We start from the raw sequence: 20,365 nt of genomic DNA, 5'->3' as shown, positions 1-20,365 counted from the left end.
GTTGTATCCGGAGGTTGGTGGGGTGGTGTGTGAGAACGAGGGGGATCCTCTTTGGGCGGTTGTGGCGGGGGCGGGGTATGAGGGATGTGTTGCAGGAAATACGGGAGACGCGGTCAAGGGCGTTCTCGATCACTGTGGGGGGAAAGTTGCGGTCCTTGAAGAACTTGGACATCTGGGATGTGCGGGAGTGGAATGTCTTATCGTGGGAGCAGATGCGGCGGAGGCGGAGGAATTGGGAATAGGGGATGGAATTTTTGCAGGAGGGTGGGTGGGAGGAGGTGTATTCTAGGTAGCTGTGAGAGTCGGTGGGCTTGAAATGGACATCAGTTACAAGCTGGTTGCCTGAGATGGAGACTCCGCCGCATCTGCTCCCACGATAAGACGTTCCACTCCCGCACATCCCAGATGTCCAAGTTCTTCAAGGACCGCAACTTTCCCCCCACAGTGATCGAGAACGCCCTTGACCGCGTCTCCCGTATTTCCCGCAACACATCCCTCACACCCCGCCCCCGCCACAACCGCCCAAAGAGGATCCCCCTCGTTCTCACACACCACCCCACCAACCTCCGGATACAACGCATCATCCTCCGACACTTCCGCCATTTACAATCCGACCCCACCACCCAAGACATTTTTCCATCCCCACCCCTGTCTGCTTTCCGGAGACACCACTCTCTCCGTGACTCCCTTGTTCGCTCCACACTGCCCTCCAACCCCACCACACCCGGCACCTTCCCCTGCAACCGCAGGAAATGCTACACTTGCCCCCACACCTCCTCCCTCACCCCTATCCCAGGCCCCAAGATCACATTCCACATTAAGCAGAGGTTCACCTGCACATCTGCCAATGTGGTATACTGCATCCACTGTACCCGGTGTGGCTTCCTCTACATTGGGGAAACCAAGCGGAGGCTTGGAGACCGCTTTGCAGAACACCTCCGCTCAGTTCGCAACAAACAACTGCACATCCCAGTTGCAAACCATTTCCACTCCCCCTCCCATTCTTTAGATGACATGTCCATCATGGGCCTCCTGCGGTGCCACAATGATGCCACCCGAAGGTTGCAGGAACAGCAACTCATATTCCGCCTGGGAACCCTGCAGCCATATGGTATCAATGTGGACTTCACCAGTTTCAAAATCTCCCCTTCCCCAACTGCATCCCTAAACCAGCCCAGTTCGTCCCCTCCCCCCCCACTGCACCACACAACCAGCCCAGCTCTTCCCCTCCACCCACTGCATCCCAAAACCGGTCCAACCTGTCTCTGCCTCCCTGACCGGTTCTTCCTCTCACCCATCCCTTCCTCCCACCCCAAGCCGCACCCCCATCTACCTACTAACCTCATCCCACCTCCTTGACCTGTCCGTCTTCCCTGGACTGACCTATCCTCTCCCCACCTATACTCTCTCCACCTATCTTCTTTACTCTCCATCTTCAGTCCGCCTCCCCCTCTCTCCCTATTTATTGCAGTTCCCTCTCCCCATCCCCCTCTCTGATGAAGGGTCTAGGCCCGAAACGTCAGCTTTTGTGCTCCTGAGATGCTGCTAGGCCTGCTGTGTTCATCCAGCCTCACATTTTATTATCTTGGAATTCTCCAGCATCTGCAGTTCCCATTATCTCTGGCACAGACTATTGCCTAGTTTGGTCTTTAGATGAAAATGGTGATTTCAGTGCAGATTGTGCCATTTATTCCACACGAGTTTTCTGAAACTTGCCTCAATCTGAAATAAAAGCACAGCTCTATAGAATTTCAGCAGATCTGGCAGCATCTGTGGAGAGAGAAACAGACTTTCAGGTTTTGAGTCTGATAAGCTAACTCTTTACAACGGAGAGGAGTTGGGAAATGGTTCTTATGTTGATGGGAGCAAATGGTGACACTGACCAGAGCAAAAGGCAGAGGGAATAGTAGAGAGAAAGGGAGGAAACTAGTCTGCTGTGCTGCGTAAAGACCAATCAGATATGGGTGCAGTAATTACACTGGAGGAGACAGATGTAATAAGTTATCTCAAATGTTGAGTTCCAGAGGTTTTAAAGTGCCAAAATGAAAAGTGAGGCAGTGTTCCACATTGAGCTTCATTGGAACACAGCATAGGAGCAAGATGATTTATTCCTATGGGGTCATTCCTAAGGACTGAGCAGAGTTGTTCCACAAAGTACCGACCTACACAGTGAACCCCATATGCACCATTAACACTCTGTCCTTCGCTTTGGGCACCCTCCCATTCCATTCCACTCACTGCTCTTCCCTCCTGTCAACATCATAAAAAAAAATTCCTGTCCCTTTCAGTTCTGAATAAATCCTATCTGACTCAACCTTTAATTTTGTTTCTCTTACGAAGATGCACCCAGACCCGAGTTTCTCCAACACCATGTTTTTATTTTATTTCTATCATTTAGAGTGTTAGGTATGTGGAAAATTGCTGTCCTGTCACATGGTTTGGGTGAGAAACATAGCTCCATTTCAGGAAATCAGAAAGATTATAAAAGGAATAAAATAGTGAATGGAGGCTTCTGTGGAGCATCAACATAGTCTGACACGAGCTGGACCAATAGTCACTTTCTGCCGTCAATTCTGTGATATGTAATTGTTAGAGTATTTTTGGGGGAAGAGCTGTACACATCCTGTTGTGGGTACCAACTGTTGTGAACCGAGCTAGAAGATAATGCTCAAGGTCTCTGACCCAATTTCATAAGGCGGTGGCTTACACATAACTCTGGCCTGTCTCAGTGTCCTTGTCATTGGCAAAGATAGCCTGAAGTAATCAAATAACGAAATGTGTTTGGAACTCGGCTGTCTTTGGCAGTCAGAAGATCCTCATCTGCAGCCCCTGTTTTGCCTCGTATTAGTCTCTCCAGTTCATATAAAGAGCTTTGGGTCTAACTTGAAGCAATACACATGGGGCCACGGCTCTGTCCAGGAACAGACTGTTCTTGGGTCTCTAGATATAAGGAAGCAATAGTGGCTATGACTGTGAAGTGAATGTCCTAACGCACAGGGGCATGTGGAATTGAAGCATTTTATAACATTCCTGTTTGGTTCCTTTTGTCAAACCTGAAAGATAAAGCACTGTAGAACACTGAATCATGAAATTATTTGCTAATTGTTTATCTCTCAATTCTGTTTTCTGCTGGAGGTCCCATAGAGACCAACACTGTTTCTTGGTCAGTGAGTGAGCAGACATTAATTATATAGTGAAATCAGCTGCAAAATCATGGGATTAGAGAAAACAGGCCCTGCACTGGGGCTGTAAATCTAACATTGCCTTCCTATTACACAGAATAAAAAAATCAGTATGGGCTAAATCCCAAATCTACATTTGAACATTCTTAGTATGGCAGATTAGAAGTTTATGGTTTGTTTTATCCTTATTGTAGATACTAATTTTGTGTAAGTATTGTTTATATCTAACAATGTTACTGAGAGCCTGGCTGTTGCTTTGTAGCACCACACAGTTTCAAACCATTCCATGATGTGCGACACAGCAGCACAGTGGTTAATACTGCTACCTCGCAGCAGCAGGGGCCCGGGTTCAATTCCACTGTCAGATGGCTGTCTGTGTAGAGTTTGCACATTCTCCCTGTGTCTGCGTGGGTTTCCTCCGGGTGCTGCAGTTTCTTCCCACAGACCAGTGATGTGCAGGCTAGGTGGATTGTCCATGCTAAATTGCCCGTAGTGTTCACGGTTACGTAGATTTACGTCGTTTTATAGGGGGGTGGTTCTAGGTGGGATGCTCTGAGGGGTGGTGTGGACGTGTTGAGCCGAAGGGCCTGCTTCCACACACTAGGGATTCTAAGCCTAAGCCTAAGCATGCTGTGTTCCATGTCAAATGTTAACCAGTCAGCACTCTTATCTCTGAAAATACAAATGTTGGTTTCCTCTTGCATTGACATTCTTGTGAATGGTCCCAATGTGTGTAAGACAAAAAGCTCTGGCAAAATTTGTCTTTGTTCAATGATACTCCTATCGTATTTAGAACTACAATTCAGTACGGTCTAGTATCTAAAACCTTTTCATCCTAATAAATTGCACGGTGTGGTGTGGAAACCAAAGTTTCAAACAAATTTAATTCAGCCTCATTCAACCCTGGTTCTACGTTACTCAATGGTCAGAAAATATTGACAAACAACTGACACACGATTAAACAGATCAACAGATAATAAAATGTGAGGCTGGATGAACACAGCAGGCCAAGCAGCATCTCAGGAGCACAAAAGCTGACGTTTCGGGCCTAGACCCTTCATCAGAGAGGGGGATGGGGAGAGGGAACTGGAATAAATAGGGAGAGAGGGGGAGGCGGACCGAAGATGGAGAGTAAAGAAGATAGGTGGAGAGAGTGTAGGTGGGGAGGTAGGGAGGGGATAGGTCAGTCCAGGGAAGATGGACAGGTCAAGGAGGTGGGATGAGGTTAGTAGGTAGCTGGGGGTGCGGCTTGGGGTGGGAGGAAGGGATGGGTAAGAGGAAGAACCGGTTAGGGAGGCAGAGACAGGTTGGACTGGTTTTGGGATGCAGTGGGTGGGGGGGAAGAGCTGGGCTGGTTGTGTGGTGCAGTGGGGGGAGGGGACGAACTGGGCTGGTTTTGGGATGCGGTGGGGGAAGGGGAGATTTTGAAACTGGTGAAGTCCACATTGATACCATATGGCTGCAGGGTTCCCAGGCGGAATATGAGTTGCTGTTCCTGCAACCTTCGGGTGGCATCATTGTGGCACTGCAGGAGGCCCATGATGGACATGTCATCAAGAGAATGGGAGGGGGAGTGGAAATGGTTTGCAACTGGGAGGTGCAGTTGTTTGTTGCGAACTGAGCGGAGGTGTTCTGCAAAGCGGTCCCCAAGCCTCCGCTTGGTTTCCCCAATGTAGAGGAAGCCGCACCGGGTACAGTGGATGCAGTATACCACATTGGCAGATGTGCAGGTGAACCTCTGCTTGATGTGGAATGTCATCTTGGGGCCTGGGATGGGGGTGAGGGAGGAGGTGTGGGGACAAGTGTAGCATTTCCTGCGGTTGCAGGGGAAGGTGCCGGGTGTGGTGGGGTTGGAGGGCAGTGTGGAGCGAACAAGGGAGTCACGGAGAGAGTGGTCTCTCCGGAAAGCAGACAGGGGAGGGGATGGAAAAATGTCTTGGGTGGTGGGGTCGGATTGTAAATGGCGGAAGTGTCGGAGGATAATGCGTTGTATCCGGAGGTTGGTAGGGTGGTGTGTGAGAACGAGGGGGATCCTCTTGGGGCGGTTGTGGCGGGGGCGGGGTGTGAGGGATGTGTCGCGGGAAATGCGGGAGACGTGGTCAAGGGCGTTCTCGATCACCGTGGGGGGAAAGTTGCGGTCCTTAAAGAACTTGGACATCTGGGATGTGCGGGAGTGGAATGTCTTATCGTGGGAGCAGATGCGGCGGAGGCGGAGGAATTGGGAATAGGGGATGGAATTTTTGCAGGAGGGTGGGTGGGTGGAGGTGTATTCTAGGTAGCTGTGGGAGTCGGTGGGCTTGAAATGGACATCAGTTACAAGCTGGTTGCCTGAGATGGAGACTGAGAGGTCCAGGAAGGTGAGGGATGTGCTGGAGATGGCCCAGGTGAACTGAAGGTTGGGGTGGAAGGTGTTGGTGAAGTGGATGAACTGTTCGAGCTCCTCTGGGGAGCAAGAGGCGGCGCCGATACAGTCATCAATGTACCGGAGGAAGAGGTGGGGTTTGGGGCCTGTGTAGGTGCGGAAGAGGGACTGTTCCACAACAATCTACAAACAGATCAACAATCTGATTTTCGACTTGGAGCATCATGTTTGTACAATGCATGTAAGTTGAAAATAGCAAGGCTATCTTTAGTATATTTTTAACATGTAAAGCTATCAAAATGCAACTAAAGAGATTTGTAGCCAGGACAGCACTGTCAGGATCCAAGTAATAAAACAGCATTGCAGTGAGAATACATCTTTACTGTATGTTTAGCAAAATATGTCCACAAGTAAACTGCCTGCACCAAGTCAGCCTATTGAGCCCTTCAACAAAAAAAATGCTCAAGCACTTATAACCTGCTGTTTGCAGAGTTGTCCTGCTAGACCACTAATTATGTAATTTCCATCGTGTTTTGTTTTGAAAGCCAACATTGAAACAAATAACTAGTAATTGACATTGACTTGGTTAAAATGATTTAAGCATCTCTACATTAATGTACAAGAACTGTGCTATATCAATAAGTTACGGTAAAATGTCCCAATGTTTTACAGCAAAATCAAGATACCAAACCACATAAGACACTAAATGTTTTTTTTAAACTGAATTTAAATGGCATGATGGAATTTGAACCTGTATCTCTAGCACATTTACCCAGGTTTCTGGAGTCATAGCCTAATGATACTACCACTATTGCTACAATTTCAAAGGCAGTATTAGGGCACCTGGCCAAAAGCTTCCTGAAAGATATAGGCTTTAAAACAGATTGTTAAAGGAAGAAAAGGAGTGAATTCCTGAGATTAGAATGATCGCAGCTGAAGACCATGTCACTGATGGGGGAGGTAATCAGATAGATGGGCCATGAAAAGTTTTGAAACAAAGGATGAGAATTTTAAAATCAATGTTTTGCTTGACTGGGGCCTATATTAGTCAGCAGCCATGGGTGATAAGTGAAATGAAACTTGACGTAAGCTAGGACAAGGTTTTTGGATGACCTTTTTGTTTATGGCGGTAGTGGGGGAGAGCAGCCACAAATGTTTCACAATTGTCAAGTCTAACTAAACAAAAGGAACAAACAACAGTTTCAATAGCGGATGAGCAGTAGGTATAATCATGATATTAGAGAATAAAATGGTGATACAAATACCAGTTGGAAGCTCATCTTGTAGTCAAGTATGACACCAAACACACCAGTACTTTTGTGTATTTCCGGTCTGTTATTAGATAATGAATAAGGGTACGTGTTGGCACCATCATTATTCAGCAGCTTTATGCTGTCACGTACACCCACCATCATTTAACACTTGCACAAGATCAGGATCTTGTCATGGATTGTATCCTCTTGAGAACCATAGTCAGGCAATCAGCTCAGTTTTCAGCATCACTAGAAATTTCTGTTTCAATCCCTGGTAACAGTACACTACACAAAGTCAAACTATCCATTTATTTCAAGGATAACAACATCTTATCTTTCACCTGGGCACCCTGTAGCTTAAGGACTCAACATTTCCCACCCATCCCCTGGCTCCCCTTCCAGCCACCAACCCGAAGATACCTATTATGTGTCTACCTATTACCACCATTCTGCTACCTCCACCCCCACACCCACCCCTAACTTGCAGCTCCCCCTAACCCTACATTGAGTCCTGAAAAAGGGGAATACCCAAAACGTTGACTTCTCCTTTTCCTCCAGATGCTGTCTTGCGTGCTGTGTTCTTCCAGCCTCCTGTTTGTCTACTTATTGTACAAATTGACTGAAAAGTGAAAATCCTGCAATAGGTTTTTGAGGAAAAAGAACGCTGCACAGACCACAGGATGTATTAAATGGATCTGTTCTGGATCAGCTTTCTTACTGAATGGCTGTCTGCTTCAGTTATAAGCCACATATTAAGTTCATCTGCAAATTGGTCGGTTCACTCATAACCTGCCCCACTGGCACAGCATCAGACAATGCAGACAGAAAATGTTTTTAATCATTTAATATGTAAAATGTTGAACAAGTTAGTACACATATGAACAAAACAGCTTGATTATAAATCGGTGCAGAAATTTCCACTGAATCATAAAATAGCTTCTGATTTCTTTAGAATTGCATAATGCATAAATACTAAATGAAATTCTGTGCTATTCTTAACAGGCCCTCAGTGAGATACAGAAGGGCGAAATACAAGGCACAATTTTTAATAAGTACCACCAGAGCTCTGATGCTCTTCAGTAACTTTGGTTTAATTTGTAGAGTCTGGGACACTGAATCTAAACTATTCACCTTCAATCAATACAATTTAAATTCTATAACAGATATAATAATTTAATTTAAAAAAACAAATCAGCCAATAATGTCCTATGATTTCTCATCCTCAGTTTGTGAATTGAATTGTGAATTTTTAAAAAAGTCCTGAGTAGTTGCCATAACAGAAACACAATGGAATCACTTGTGTAATTCCAGAGCAGGCACAGGACTCAGTACAATACGGAATATCATTATTGAAATCTTTCAACAACATTTTCATCTCAATTGGAACACTAGAATTAGCACGTTACAGTGGGAAAGTGCACCATTAGAATGTGATTCTTGTGCAGAAATAAATTAATAGATAATGTTGCTAAATGTCTGTGGATGTTGTAAATATTCTTAGCATAACTAAGAAACACAAAGAAAGCTCGCGTTGGGAGAAAGGAAGGAATTTTCCAAAGATTTGTAGACTATCTCCCTCTTCAACAGTCCATTTGAGTTCAGCAAAGAGTAGTTAACTTCACGGACTGCAGAAGGCTTAATTATAAAGATTTTTTTTCCCCAGATTTCTGTATGCTAAAGGAAATAATGTGGACAAATGTTTAGTATAAATATTCATTTAATTATAAACCTAAAGTCTGATATAGAAATCATTTCCAAACATTATATTGCTCATATGAATGGTATAAAACACCATAGTCCCTTCTTCACCTTAACTCTCGTCAATCTCTCTCTAACTTTATCTAGCCTTTGGTAAATTGTCCTTTTTGATCCAGTATTAACAGCCATCGCTTCTAGCTCCCTAAGCGTCAGGATCCAGAACTATTCTCTAAATGAGATGGTAAGAACTGCTGATGCTGGAGTCAGAGAGAAGTGTCGAGCTGGAGGAACACAGCAGTCCAGGCAGCATCAGAGGAGTAGGAAAGTTGATGTTTTGGGTTGGAACCCTTCTTCAGAAATGAATTTGCTCCCCTGATGCTGCCTGGCCTGCTGTGTTCATCCAGCTCCACAGTGTATTATCTTTTCTCTAAATTCTTCTGTTTTCCAACTTCCTCAAGCTCACAGATCACAGTATGTCCTGAGGTTAGCTTTTCACTTTTCCCTTCTGTTTCTGTGAAATACATTTCATGTATTTTTCTGTTTTGAGTTGCAGATTCATACAGCTTTTGTTTTTCATGTTCTCACTGTGACATGATACCTTCTTTGATTCCAGAGACAGATAAGTGTCAAAGTTCTGATCTTACATGGAACTTAAAGCGCATCACAAAGACATGGCTGCAAGGGGATCAGGATTGGGTGCTGAATATCCGAGAATATACACCCTATCAAAAAGATAGGCAGGTGGGCAGAGGGAGTGGAGTTGCCTTATTAGTAAGAAATGAAATTAAACCAATAGTAAGAAACGAAGTAGGGTCAGAAGGTGTAGAATTTTTTTTTGATCGAGCAGAAGAATCGCAGAAGTGAAAAAACCATAGTTGGAGTTAAACCTCCAAACACCAGTCAGGAGCTGGGGCGCAAGATACACCAGGAGGTAGAAAAGGTGTGTAAGAAAGGCAAAATTACGGTGATCATAGGGAATTTCAACATGCAGGTGGACTGGGAAAAAAGATTGGTAGTGGATTGCAAGAAAAGGAATTTGTGGAATGTCTACGAAATGGCTTTTTGAAGCAGCTTGTGGCAGAGCCCACAAGGGAACAGACAATACTGGATTTAGTGTTGTGCAATGAGGCAGATTTGATAAGGGAACTTAAAGTGAAGGAACCTTTAGGAGGCAGTGGTTATAATATGATTCAAATTGCAGAGTAAATTCAGAGTGAGAGGACAGAATCAGAGGTAATGGTATCGTAGCTGAACAAAGGCAATTACCAAGGTATGAGGAGAAACTGGGCAGAGCCGACAGGGAGAGGAGCCTAGCAAGAAAGACAGTTGGACAGCAATGGCAGGAGTTTCTGGGAGTAATTCAGGAGGCACAGCTAAAATTCATCCCTATGGAAAAGCAGCATGGTACAGGGAGGATAAGGCAACCATGGCTGACTAAGGAAGTCAGGGATAGCATAAAAGCAAAAGAGAAGCATATAATGTGGGAAAGGGCAGTGGGAAACCAGAGGATCAGGAAGCATACAAAGACCAACAGAGGGCAACAAAACAAATAAGGTGGGAGAAGATTAAATATGAGGGTAAGCTAGCCAGTGGAGACTTGTAAAAGTTACTTTAAATATATGAAGGGCAAAACTGGACATTGGACCATTAGAAAATGACACTGGAGAAATAGTAGTGGGGAACAAGGAAATGGCTGAGGAACTGAATAATGACTCTGCATCAGTTTTCATAGTGGAAGGCACAAGTAATATCCCAAAAATTCAAGAGAGTGAGGGGGCAGAGCTGAGTATGGTGACAATCAACAAGGAGAAGGTGCTAGAAAAACTGAATGGCTGGGAAGTGGATAAATCACCCAGACCAGATGGACCACACCCCAGAGTTCTAAAGCAGATAGCCGAAGAGATAGTGGAAGTGTTAGTGGTGATCTTTCAGGAATCACTAGAGTCAGGGAGGGTCCCAGAGGATCGGAAGATCATTAATGTGACACTCCTGTTTAAAAAGGGAGTAAGGCAGAAGACTGAAAATTACAGGCCAATTAGCCTAACCACAGTCATGGGGTGAGATTTTAGAGTCTATTGTGAAGGATGAGATTTCTGAATACTTGGAAATGATGGTAAAACAGGGCAAGATCAGCATGGCTTCATGCTTGATAAATCTGTTAGAATTCTTTTGAAGAAGTAAACAGCAGGTTAGACCTAGGAGAATCTATGGATGTTATCTACCTGGACTTCAACAAAGCCTTTGACAAGGTGCTGCATAGGAGGCGGCTAAGTAAGATAAGGGCTCATGGTGTGAGAGGCAAGGTACTAGCGTGGATAGAAGACTGTCTGTCAGACAGTCAGAGTGGGGTTAAAAGGTCTTTCTCAAGATGATAGCCAGTGACAAATGGTATTCCACAAGGGTCAGTGTTGGGACCACATTTATACATTAATGATCTAGATGAAGGAACTGAGGGCATTCTGGCCAAGTTTGCAAATGATATAAAGATAGGTGGAACGGGTTATATTGAGGATGTGGGGAGACTGCAGCAGGATTTGGACCGGGTAGGAAGTGGGCAAAGAAGAGGCAGATGGAGTACAGCGTGGGAAGGTGTGAGGTTATGCACTTTGATAAGAAGAATAAAAGCATGGACTGTTTTCTAAATGGGGAGAAAGTTCAGAAGTCTGAAGTGCAAAGAGACTTGGGAGTTCTAGTCCGGGATTCTCTGAAAGTAAACTTGCAAGATGAGTTAGTAGTTAGGAAGGCAAATGCAACTTTGGCATTTATTTTGAGAGGACTTGAATATAAAAGCAGGGATGTACTTCTGACGCTCTCCAAGGCTCTGGTCAGGCGTTTGGATTATCGTGTGCAGTTTTGGGCCATCTATCTTGGGAAAGATGTACTGACCCTGGAGTGGGTTAAGAGGATGTTCACAGGAATGAAACTGTTAACATGAGAAACGTTTGAGGACTCTGGGTTTATACTCAATGGAGTTTAGCAGGATGAGGTGGGGGTTCTAATTGCAACTTACAGAATACTGAATGGCCCGGACTGAGTGGATGTTGGGAGGCTGCTTCCATTGGTAGGAGAGACTAAGACCTGAGGGCACAGCCGTAAACTAAAGGAAAGACCTTTTAGAACGGAGATAAGGATAAACTTCTTTAGCCAGAGAGTGGTGAATCTATGGAATTTGCTGCTACAGAAGGCTCTGGAGGTCAGGTCATTGAGTATATTTAAGACGGAGATAGATGTGTTCTTGATTGTCAAGAGGTTCAAGGGTTATGGGGAGAAAGCAGAAGAATGGACTTGAGAAATTTATCAGCCATGATTGAATCGCAGGGCAGACTTGATGGGCTGAAAAGCCTAATTTATGGTCCTGTCTTATAGTCTAAATAGACAACTCACCCAACTGGTCTGTGCTGTTACTTCTGTTTCATAAGAGCCTCCTCCCACTCCTTTTCATGTAGTCCACTCAACATACCTTTCTATTCTCTATTCCTTCCTCCATCATGTGCCTGCTTAGCTTCCCTTTAAATGCATCTGTGTTCTTGGCTTCAACTATTCTATATGGTTCTGAATTCTAGATTCTAACCATAGAGTTAAAGAATTTCTGCTACATTCCCCACCATATTGATTGCTGACCCTCATATGTTGAACAGGTGTTCCCCCTTGTTTGTGACTGTCTCACAAGAGGTCGTAGATATAGAGTGAAAGGAGGTAGGCTCAAAACTGAGATAAGCAGAAACTACATCTCCTACAGGGTTGTGGAACTCACTCCCCCAGAGTGCAGTGGAGGCAGAATCAATCAATAAATTCAAGGAAGAAACAGGTATGTTTCTGATGAAGAGCGGGATAAAGGGCCATGAGGAGTAGGCAGGGAATTGGATTTGAGACAAGGATAAGATCAGCCATGATCATATTAAACAATGGGGTGGCTCAGAGAGCTGAATTGCCAACTCCTCCTAATTCTGGCATGCCCATATTTATGGCCCCAGGTTTGGTCTCTGACCAATAAAGGTTACATAGTTTTGGTATTAGATGATTCCTTATGTTTCAGCACACATCCATCAGATGACAATCAAATGTCTCTTGAAAAGCAACTATTGTGACATTATGAGAGAACAAGGTGTCGAGCTGGATGAACACAGCAGGCCAGACAGCATCAGGGGAGCAGGAAAGCTGACGTTTCAGGCCTAGACCCTCCTTCAGAAATGAAGATGAGCAGGTTTCTGAAGAAGAGTCTGGGCCCAGAGCATCAGCCTTCCTGCTCCTCTGATGTGGCGTGGCCTTCTGTGTTCCTCCAGCTCTACACCTTGTTATCTCCGATTCTCCAGCATCTGCACTTCCTACTATCCCTATTGCAACATTATGTTGTGCTGTGTACTCAGTGGTCAGTGTTTGTTGCGCAAGGAATTTCAGACAATGGATGATGTATTGATTTCCAGGAAACTAAGATTATGAAGGCAGGAGTTAGTGGGAGGAGTTCCATTAAATTCACTTCCCACATGAATGTTCTTGCTGCTTTATCTTCAACATTCTTACTACATCCCCACTTGTCAGATTTAGTGTAGCAAAATAGGCTGAGTTAGTATATTTGGTCAGAAGTGCACATGATTGGTCTTACCTTTACAGGGTCTAACAAGGAACGGTGTTAACATAATCTGGATCTTCATCTTCATCAGAGTTATTCCCATGTTTCTTTCCTGAAGATTAAAAGTGAAAAGTACAATAGTGAGTTTGCGTTTTATACAATTTCAAATTGCAACAATGCTGGTCCCAGTAGGAGTAATGAGAAAATCTTGAAGATCATTTAACTTAGAGTTGTGAATGCACAAATTCACTACCAATGACTCTTAGCTGCCCTCTGGGCAATTAGGGACAAGCAGTAAATGTTGGTCTAGCCAGCAATGCCTGCACCCCACATGAGTGAACTCTTCAAAAAAGCAACCTGTCCGAAAATTACACATTCAACAGCCCACGCTAGTTTCCAACTTGTCCATCATTTACATGTTTCACTGGAGGTTGAGTCTAAAGCTGATCCTTGTACTTTTCTAAGCAGGATCTTAAAGAAACAACTCCTGCGTTTGTATTTCAGCCGCCTCTAGAAAACTGACCACATTGTGTGCAGTATTTTGATTCATTGTTATGCCTGAGGACCTGCATTTAGCCCTATACATGCAGACTCAATCTCTTCTCACCATTACAATCTTCCAATTTATCTTTTTCTCAGATCTAAAGGTTGAACTCATGGGAAAGTGTTTGCACAGCTCCATTGGCTCCCAAGCACATATTTGAAAACAAGTTCTGGTGAAGTTACAGTCAGAGCTTTTAAGCTGTCTACATTATTCCTTTCTGGGAAGGCAGAAGGTACTTTATTTCTCTCCCAGCTAAGACTCCCTGTAGAATTTCCAAGCTCAAGTGAGCACAAGACAAATTGCAGTTATTTGCTGATTCTATCTGAAACAGCTCTGAAGTTCTTTCCTGCCTGGTGCTTCATGAAGTGGCAGCCCTTTAGGAATTATAGATGGTGGGTATGCAGTGCCCAAGTCTTTCACTGACTTGGATTAAGTAGGGTGGGTGCAAGGGCTTACAGGAAATGGAGTGGAATTCTTCCACCAGTTCCCTAAATCTCTGCCACACATGAAACTGCAATAGGCTACGGCTGTCAGCGTATCTAAATTTAACATCAACGACAAGCCCTTTTGTTAAAGTATTTCAGTTGACTTAGTGTGAATTACTCTGTGGTATGGTGCCTCAGTGGTTAATACTGTTACCTCACAACACCAGGGGACCTTCCCACAGCCCAAAGATGTGCACATTAGGTCAACTGACCATGGTAAGTCTAGGAATGTGCAGGTTAGGTAGGTTAGCCATTGGAAATACAGGATTACAGGGATAGTGTGGGGATGTGTCCAGGTGGGATGCTATACAGAGGGTTGGTGTGGACTCATTGGGCTGAATGGCCTGCTTCTACACTGTAGGGATTCTATATATACCTCAATGAGGTCTCCTCAACCTCGTCTTCAGACCAAAGGGCTTGTGGGATTTGAAATGTTTCTTCAAATCAATCCTTTTTTCCAAATGGGATCATTCCTTTGCCTGACGTTGCATCTTTTCTGAATCCTTTTTGTAGCATGCAGACCAAAAACACACTCAAAGTGAGATGTGCCAGTGTTAGAAAATCTCAAAATGGCTTCAGTACAGATTTTAGCATTCATTTTCAAAGAACTAGAATGTAACTGCAGTTATGTAGTGCTGAGGTTGTATGGAGCTCTGATCAGGTCACATTTGGAATATTGTGAACAGTTTTGGGCCCCATATCTACAGAAAGATGTGCTGGCCTTGGGGGAGATCTAGAGGACCTTTACAAAAATGATGAAGGGCTTGAAATATGAGGATCGTTGACAACTCCTGACTTCGTACCTGATTGGGTTGAGAAGGATGATGGGGGAATCTGATTGAAACTTACAGGATACTGAGATGCCTGGAAAGAGTGGATGTGAAGATGATGTTTCCACTAGTAGGATGCGCAGGCGGAGGCTAGGAGTGAAGGGTTTTAGAACTAACATGAGGCTGTGCCCTCGAATCCTGGTCTCCCTTACTGGTGGAAACATCTTCTCCACATTGACTCCATCTAGGAATCCTGGTATCCTGTAAGTTTCAATTAGAACGGAGATGAGGAGGAATTTCTTCAGCTAAAGGGAGGTGAATCTGTGGAACTCACTGCCACAGAAGGCTGTTGAGGCTAAACCATTCTGTATATTTAAGACAGAGAGAGGTAGGTTCTTGATTAGTAAGAGGATCAAAGGTGCAGGAAGAAGGCAAGACAATTTTTAAAAAATTCATTTGTGAGATGTCCGTGAGGTTGAATGGTCAGCATTTATTGCCTATCCCGAGCTGCCCTTGAAGGTGGTGGTGTTCTGCCTTGTTGAACTGCTGTAGTCCACATACAGTAGTTAGACCCACAATGTCCTTAGGGAGGGAATTCCAGGATTTTGACGGTGAAGGAATGGAAATATATTTCCAAGTCAGAACAGTACTTGGAGGTGGTATGTTCCCTTGTATCTGCTGTGCTTGTCCTTCTAGATGGAAGTACTCATGTTTTAGAAGGTGCTGTCTGAGGATCTTTTGATGAATTTCTGGTGTATCTTGTAGATATTATACATTGCTGCTACTGAGCATTTGGTGATGGGGGTGTGGATGTTTGCCAATCAAGCAGGCTGCTTTGTCCTGGATGGTATAAAGTTTCTTGAGTGTTGTTCGAGTTGTACCCACCAGGCAAGTGGGAAGTATTCCATCGCACTCCAGACTTCTGACTTGTAGATGGCAAACAGGCTTTGGGAGTCAGAAGATGAGTTACTCACTGTAGCATTCTTAGCTTCTGAATTGTTTTGGTAGCCAGTGTTTATGTGGAGAGTCCAGTTGAGTTTCTGTTCTTCGATAATGGCCTGGATGTTGATAGTGGAGGATTCAGTGGTGTTACCATCACTGTATGTCAAGGGGCAGTGGTTAGATAGTCTCTTATTGGTGATGGACATAGCAGGGCATTTTTCGCATAAATATTAATTGCCACTGGTCAGTCCAAGCCTGGATACTGTTCGATCTTATAGAACATAGAACATTACAGCACAGCATAGGCCCTTCGGCCCTCGATGTTGTGCCGATCTGTCATACCGATCTCAAGCCCATTTAACCTACACTATTCCATGTACGTCCATATGCTTGTCCAATGACGACTTAAATGTACCTAAAGTTGGCAAATCTACTACCGTTGCAGGCAAACCGTTCCATTTTCTTACTACTCTCTGAGTAAAGAAACCACCTCTGACATCTGTCCTATATCTTTCACCCCTCAATTTAAAGCTATGCCCCCTCATGCTCGCCGTCACCATCCTAGGAAAAAGGCTCTCCCTATCCACCCTATCTAACCCTCTGATTATTTTATATGTTTCAATTAAGTCATCTCTCAACCTTCTTCTCTCTAACGAAAACAGCCTCAAGTCCCTCAGCCTTTCCTCATAAGACCTTCAATCTTGTTACTTTTAACACGACTACCTCAGAATAGGGCTGAGAACTATATCAGCTATGATCAAATGGCAGAGCAGAGTTAATGGGATGAAACAGCCAAATTCTACAACAACTTATCGTTGTCTACCCTTGTTCTCGCTGTCAAACAACCATCTTTACTCCCAGCTCATTGACTGGGGAGTAATGTCCAAACATTGTCCAGTGTAGCTGCCCAGCTCAATCTTACAAGTCGCTACTCAAATGTGCTTATAGAGCAGGGGTGAGGTCAGAGACAGTCTTTCACTCAGTGGCTGTCCCTGACCTTAGATTTTCAATGTCCTTTTGTTCGACACTGAGTGAAACTTGTTTTGCTAATTTCTGAGAGACGTTTACAGAATTTGTAGGGAGCTTGTTTGAGCTGTACACTGACTCTAATCCTCTCTTGCTATCACTGCTGATCTTATTCTTAACATAAATCTTGACATTTCTGTGCTATTTTATTGGTTTGCGTGAACAATAACCTTACCTTCTGGTTTCTCCTGAAGCTTCCATTTTGCAGCATATTCACAGTTCTCATAACTCCCACCTGACTCTACTGCAATCAGACAAAACACGGTGAGCAGCAACATTCCAAACTGTTTCTAATATTGACAATGTCCACAAGCTGCACCTACCAGATGTTCGACTCTCGGTTTTCTCTATCTCCACATTTTCATATGAAGCTGAATCATCATCTTCAGGAAGAAATAAAACAAGGTCATGTATATCACAGAAAACCCAAAGAACACGCAGTCATTCAGTTTCACAACTGCACTGGATTTAAGCACCAAGATTGGAAACAAGGTCATACTAACAAGGGTAGGACAGAGGAGGATCAACATTGTTCAAGTTTCTGAGGTCTGATTCTCAAATGTGAAGCTTAGCCCCATTTTATTGGCTACATTGTATTGAGTGTGGGATATTCTATATCGGGAGGATCTCACAGATTCATATTCTGCAGAGTGTGTTTGCCAAAATGCAGGATACGGGAGAATGAAACTAATCAGACAGCTCTGTCAAACAGCCAGCACTAGCAGGTGGGCTGAGTGGTCTCGCTCCACGATTCTGGGAAGTTGGCAAATCTATGTCCAAGATTTATATGATGTAGCACTTCTAAAATCTAAATCAATATGAATTGTTTAAAGGTCTGCATTGATTTAATTCCATCTATAAGATATCCATCTGGAAGAATTATGCTTATTGAAAGATTACGTTCAGGTGAAACAAGGGCAGTTTGTTGCTCTAATGCAGAAGTCAGTTCCTCCTGTACCCAGCAGTGCTATTGCCTGCCCTATACTAATCTTTGTGCTTACAGCGCCATCAAATGGCCAGATACAGAATTGATAAGAACAAGTAGATAACCTGTTCAAACTACTTTTGGAACTGCAGTCAAGTTATGAAAACATGTTGTTTTTCAAATCAGTACTTTGTATGGGAATAACCTACGAGTTTTGAGAATAACCTTCTTTAGGCATCTGAGGCAAGGTGACCATGTTTAAAAATGTTTCAAACACAAATCATGTGCACTCATTCAGTGAAATAGCTATGCTTTAGAGATGCCTAGCCTGCATCACATGGGCCAAATGGCTTGCTCTGGGCACATGGTTCCACTGTTCAAATGAGCTGGAGGTTTCAACACATGTTCCAAAGCCAAAGACAGTCAGCAGCAGGAATCCTCTAATTTCCATCTCCTTCTAGCCCACAGGCACAAAGACTAGTTTAAGGATCCACAACTCAAACAGAATTGGGATAAAACTTTAGGACTTGGATCAGAAGTGTACAGGGTGTTGCTTTTCCTCCATTAGGTGGGAAGAGTCCAATCCAACTGGCCAGCTACAAATTACAGCAGGATGTAACTGTACAGAAACGTCTGCCTATCAGGAAGGATACTGGACTAATAATGGTCATCCCACACCCACTAACTGGGACACTCCCTCCAGGAGTAGGAAGAGCCTTGGGTTCCTACCACAGACAAAGTGTGACTGGACAGAAAACAGGAGTACTTGTGACAGTGGGAGAGATATGAGATCTCACTGCAACCCCACTACCAACACAAAGGGGGTCCCAGCAAATGATATTCTCACTTCTCATCTGCTAAGGGATTGATGGGCTGAATGGCCTCTTTCTTTGCCAAAATCACGTCTTACCCACTGATCTTAAAGAATCTAATACCTGTAAGGAGGGTTTTGTCACCTACTTCCCAATCCTCTAACTGATGAGCAGAGTGCACTGAACAAAACCAACTGCCCAAGGAGTAAAGATTGATACTGGGCATTGCAAGTTTTATAACATTTAGGTTATTTCAACAGTGGGATTTTCTAAAGTACATATAATCCTTGTATGTTTATGATTTTTCCATGAATGAAATCTCCGGAATGTAAATCTTAAATCACAAAAAGATTATTAAGCAAATTACCACATACAACTAAACAGAAGTAACAAGGAAAATAATTTGGAACCATCTAGAAAACCTTATCTCCTATGTTTCTGAAGTAATTTCAACATTCTCACCTTCCTGACTCTGATAACCATCTCCAAAGTGTCAGCTTTAGCTCAGTGGGAATCAGTCTTAGCTCCAAAGTGGATGATGTTAGGTTCAACCCCACTCCAGAGACTCGAGCCTGTCAACAAGGCTGATGTTTCAGTAGCAGTACTGAGGGAGGGTTGCCTCAGACACCGTTTCACATGAGCTGTTAACTAAGGTTCTTAGCAAACAGTATCCCTGGCTAAGATTTCTCACTCTGCCAGCATTAACAACATATTATTGCATCATGGCTGTTTGTGGGACCTCGCTTTATGAAACCTGGCTGCTGTGTTTGCCAAATGAATGGCCACGCTTTGTTGGTTGAATGCAGGTGGAAAGTCCCCAGGACTCATGGGTCTTCAGGGGAAATGGAACTGCCTCATATAATCTGGAATGCCAGTCTGAACCTGTTATCTCCCATTCGACCATCTGTACTTCTTTCAAATGGTGCTCAATATGGACAAATAAGACAAGAGAACGTTGTTTATAATTAATAGGTTTCCTTGCCCGTGTTTGGCCTGATGCTGTGAAATTTTATCGTGTCCAGCATCGACGCTAAGGACTTCTGTGACTTCTATCTTCTAATTGCTCACTGCTGTAATGCTCTGCCCAACTAGTGGAACTGGATGCACCCACTGCTGATGTTAGGTGGAAGTGGTGGGAAAATCTCAGACTTGAGTACAAGTTATGGGCATTTACAGTTCCCTAAGAATGTTGTAGAGTGTTTCTCTAGGGGAGTCAGCTAGACACAAAACATTAGCTTGCTTTCTCTCCATGGATGTTGCCTGACCCTCTGTGGTATCTAGCATTTTTTGTTTTCACTTTACGAAGGTATTTACATCCAGATCTTTGGGAGTAAAGTAGAACCAAGATGCAGTTCTCTTCCACATATCAGGTTCCAACTTAAGACTTGAGGAGTGGGAACTTTATCATTGAACCCTTTATTCACATTCCATTATTTGTTAGTAGGCATATTTGTTTTTGAAGCAAGTGGTTTTTCCACTTGAAGTGAGTCCAATACCGGCGTCGTAAATGAATAAAGTGATTAAATCCAATAAGAAATTTAAGATGAAACATCTTTACCAAGAAAGTGGTCAAAATTTGGACATTTCTATCACATAAAAGTAGTTGAAATAAATGGCATTTTAGAAGAGAAATTACATAGCTACATTCAGAAGAAAGAACATGATGGAGTGAGCTGAACAAGGTGACAGGAAGCTTGTACGTGGACCAGTTGGACCAAGTGACCTCTTTCTATAAACTCTGTGATATTCCCTCCCTAAGGGACTGTATGTCAATTCAGCACATGGACTGTAGTGGT

At 43.8% G+C, this 20,365-nt stretch overlaps 1 protein-coding gene across 6 annotated transcripts in view; it reads right to left on the bottom strand.

Moving 5' to 3' along the window:
* The window catches only part of LOC125464771 (linker for activation of T-cells family member 2-like), a 132,026-nt gene that overhangs the window by 8,523 nt on the left and 103,138 nt on the right, over positions 1-20,365 (bottom strand). For 4 of the 6 annotated variants that reach the window (XM_048557578.2, XM_059655380.1, XM_048557577.2 and 1 more), the window contains exons 10-13: positions 17,156-17,215; positions 17,008-17,076; positions 13,099-13,177; positions 7,691-8,471 (exon numbers count right to left, since the gene is read on the bottom strand). In XM_048557578.2, coding sequence (XP_048413535.1) covers positions 13,110-13,177; positions 17,008-17,076; positions 17,156-17,215 — 197 coding nt within the window. In that variant the 3' untranslated portion in view covers positions 7,691-8,471; positions 13,099-13,109. Of the gene's footprint in view, positions 1-7,690; positions 8,472-13,098; positions 13,178-17,007; positions 17,077-17,155; positions 17,216-20,365 lie in introns of those variants that run through there. The other 2 variants (XM_059655379.1, XM_059655377.1) reach the window with 2 other exon arrangements.

This window comes from Stegostoma tigrinum, chromosome 27, assembly GCF_030684315.1.
Source record: "Stegostoma tigrinum isolate sSteTig4 chromosome 27, sSteTig4.hap1, whole genome shotgun sequence".
Lineage (NCBI taxonomy): Eukaryota > Metazoa > Chordata > Chondrichthyes > Orectolobiformes > Stegostomatidae > Stegostoma > Stegostoma tigrinum.
This window is presented reverse-complemented; position numbering and strand designations above follow the sequence as displayed.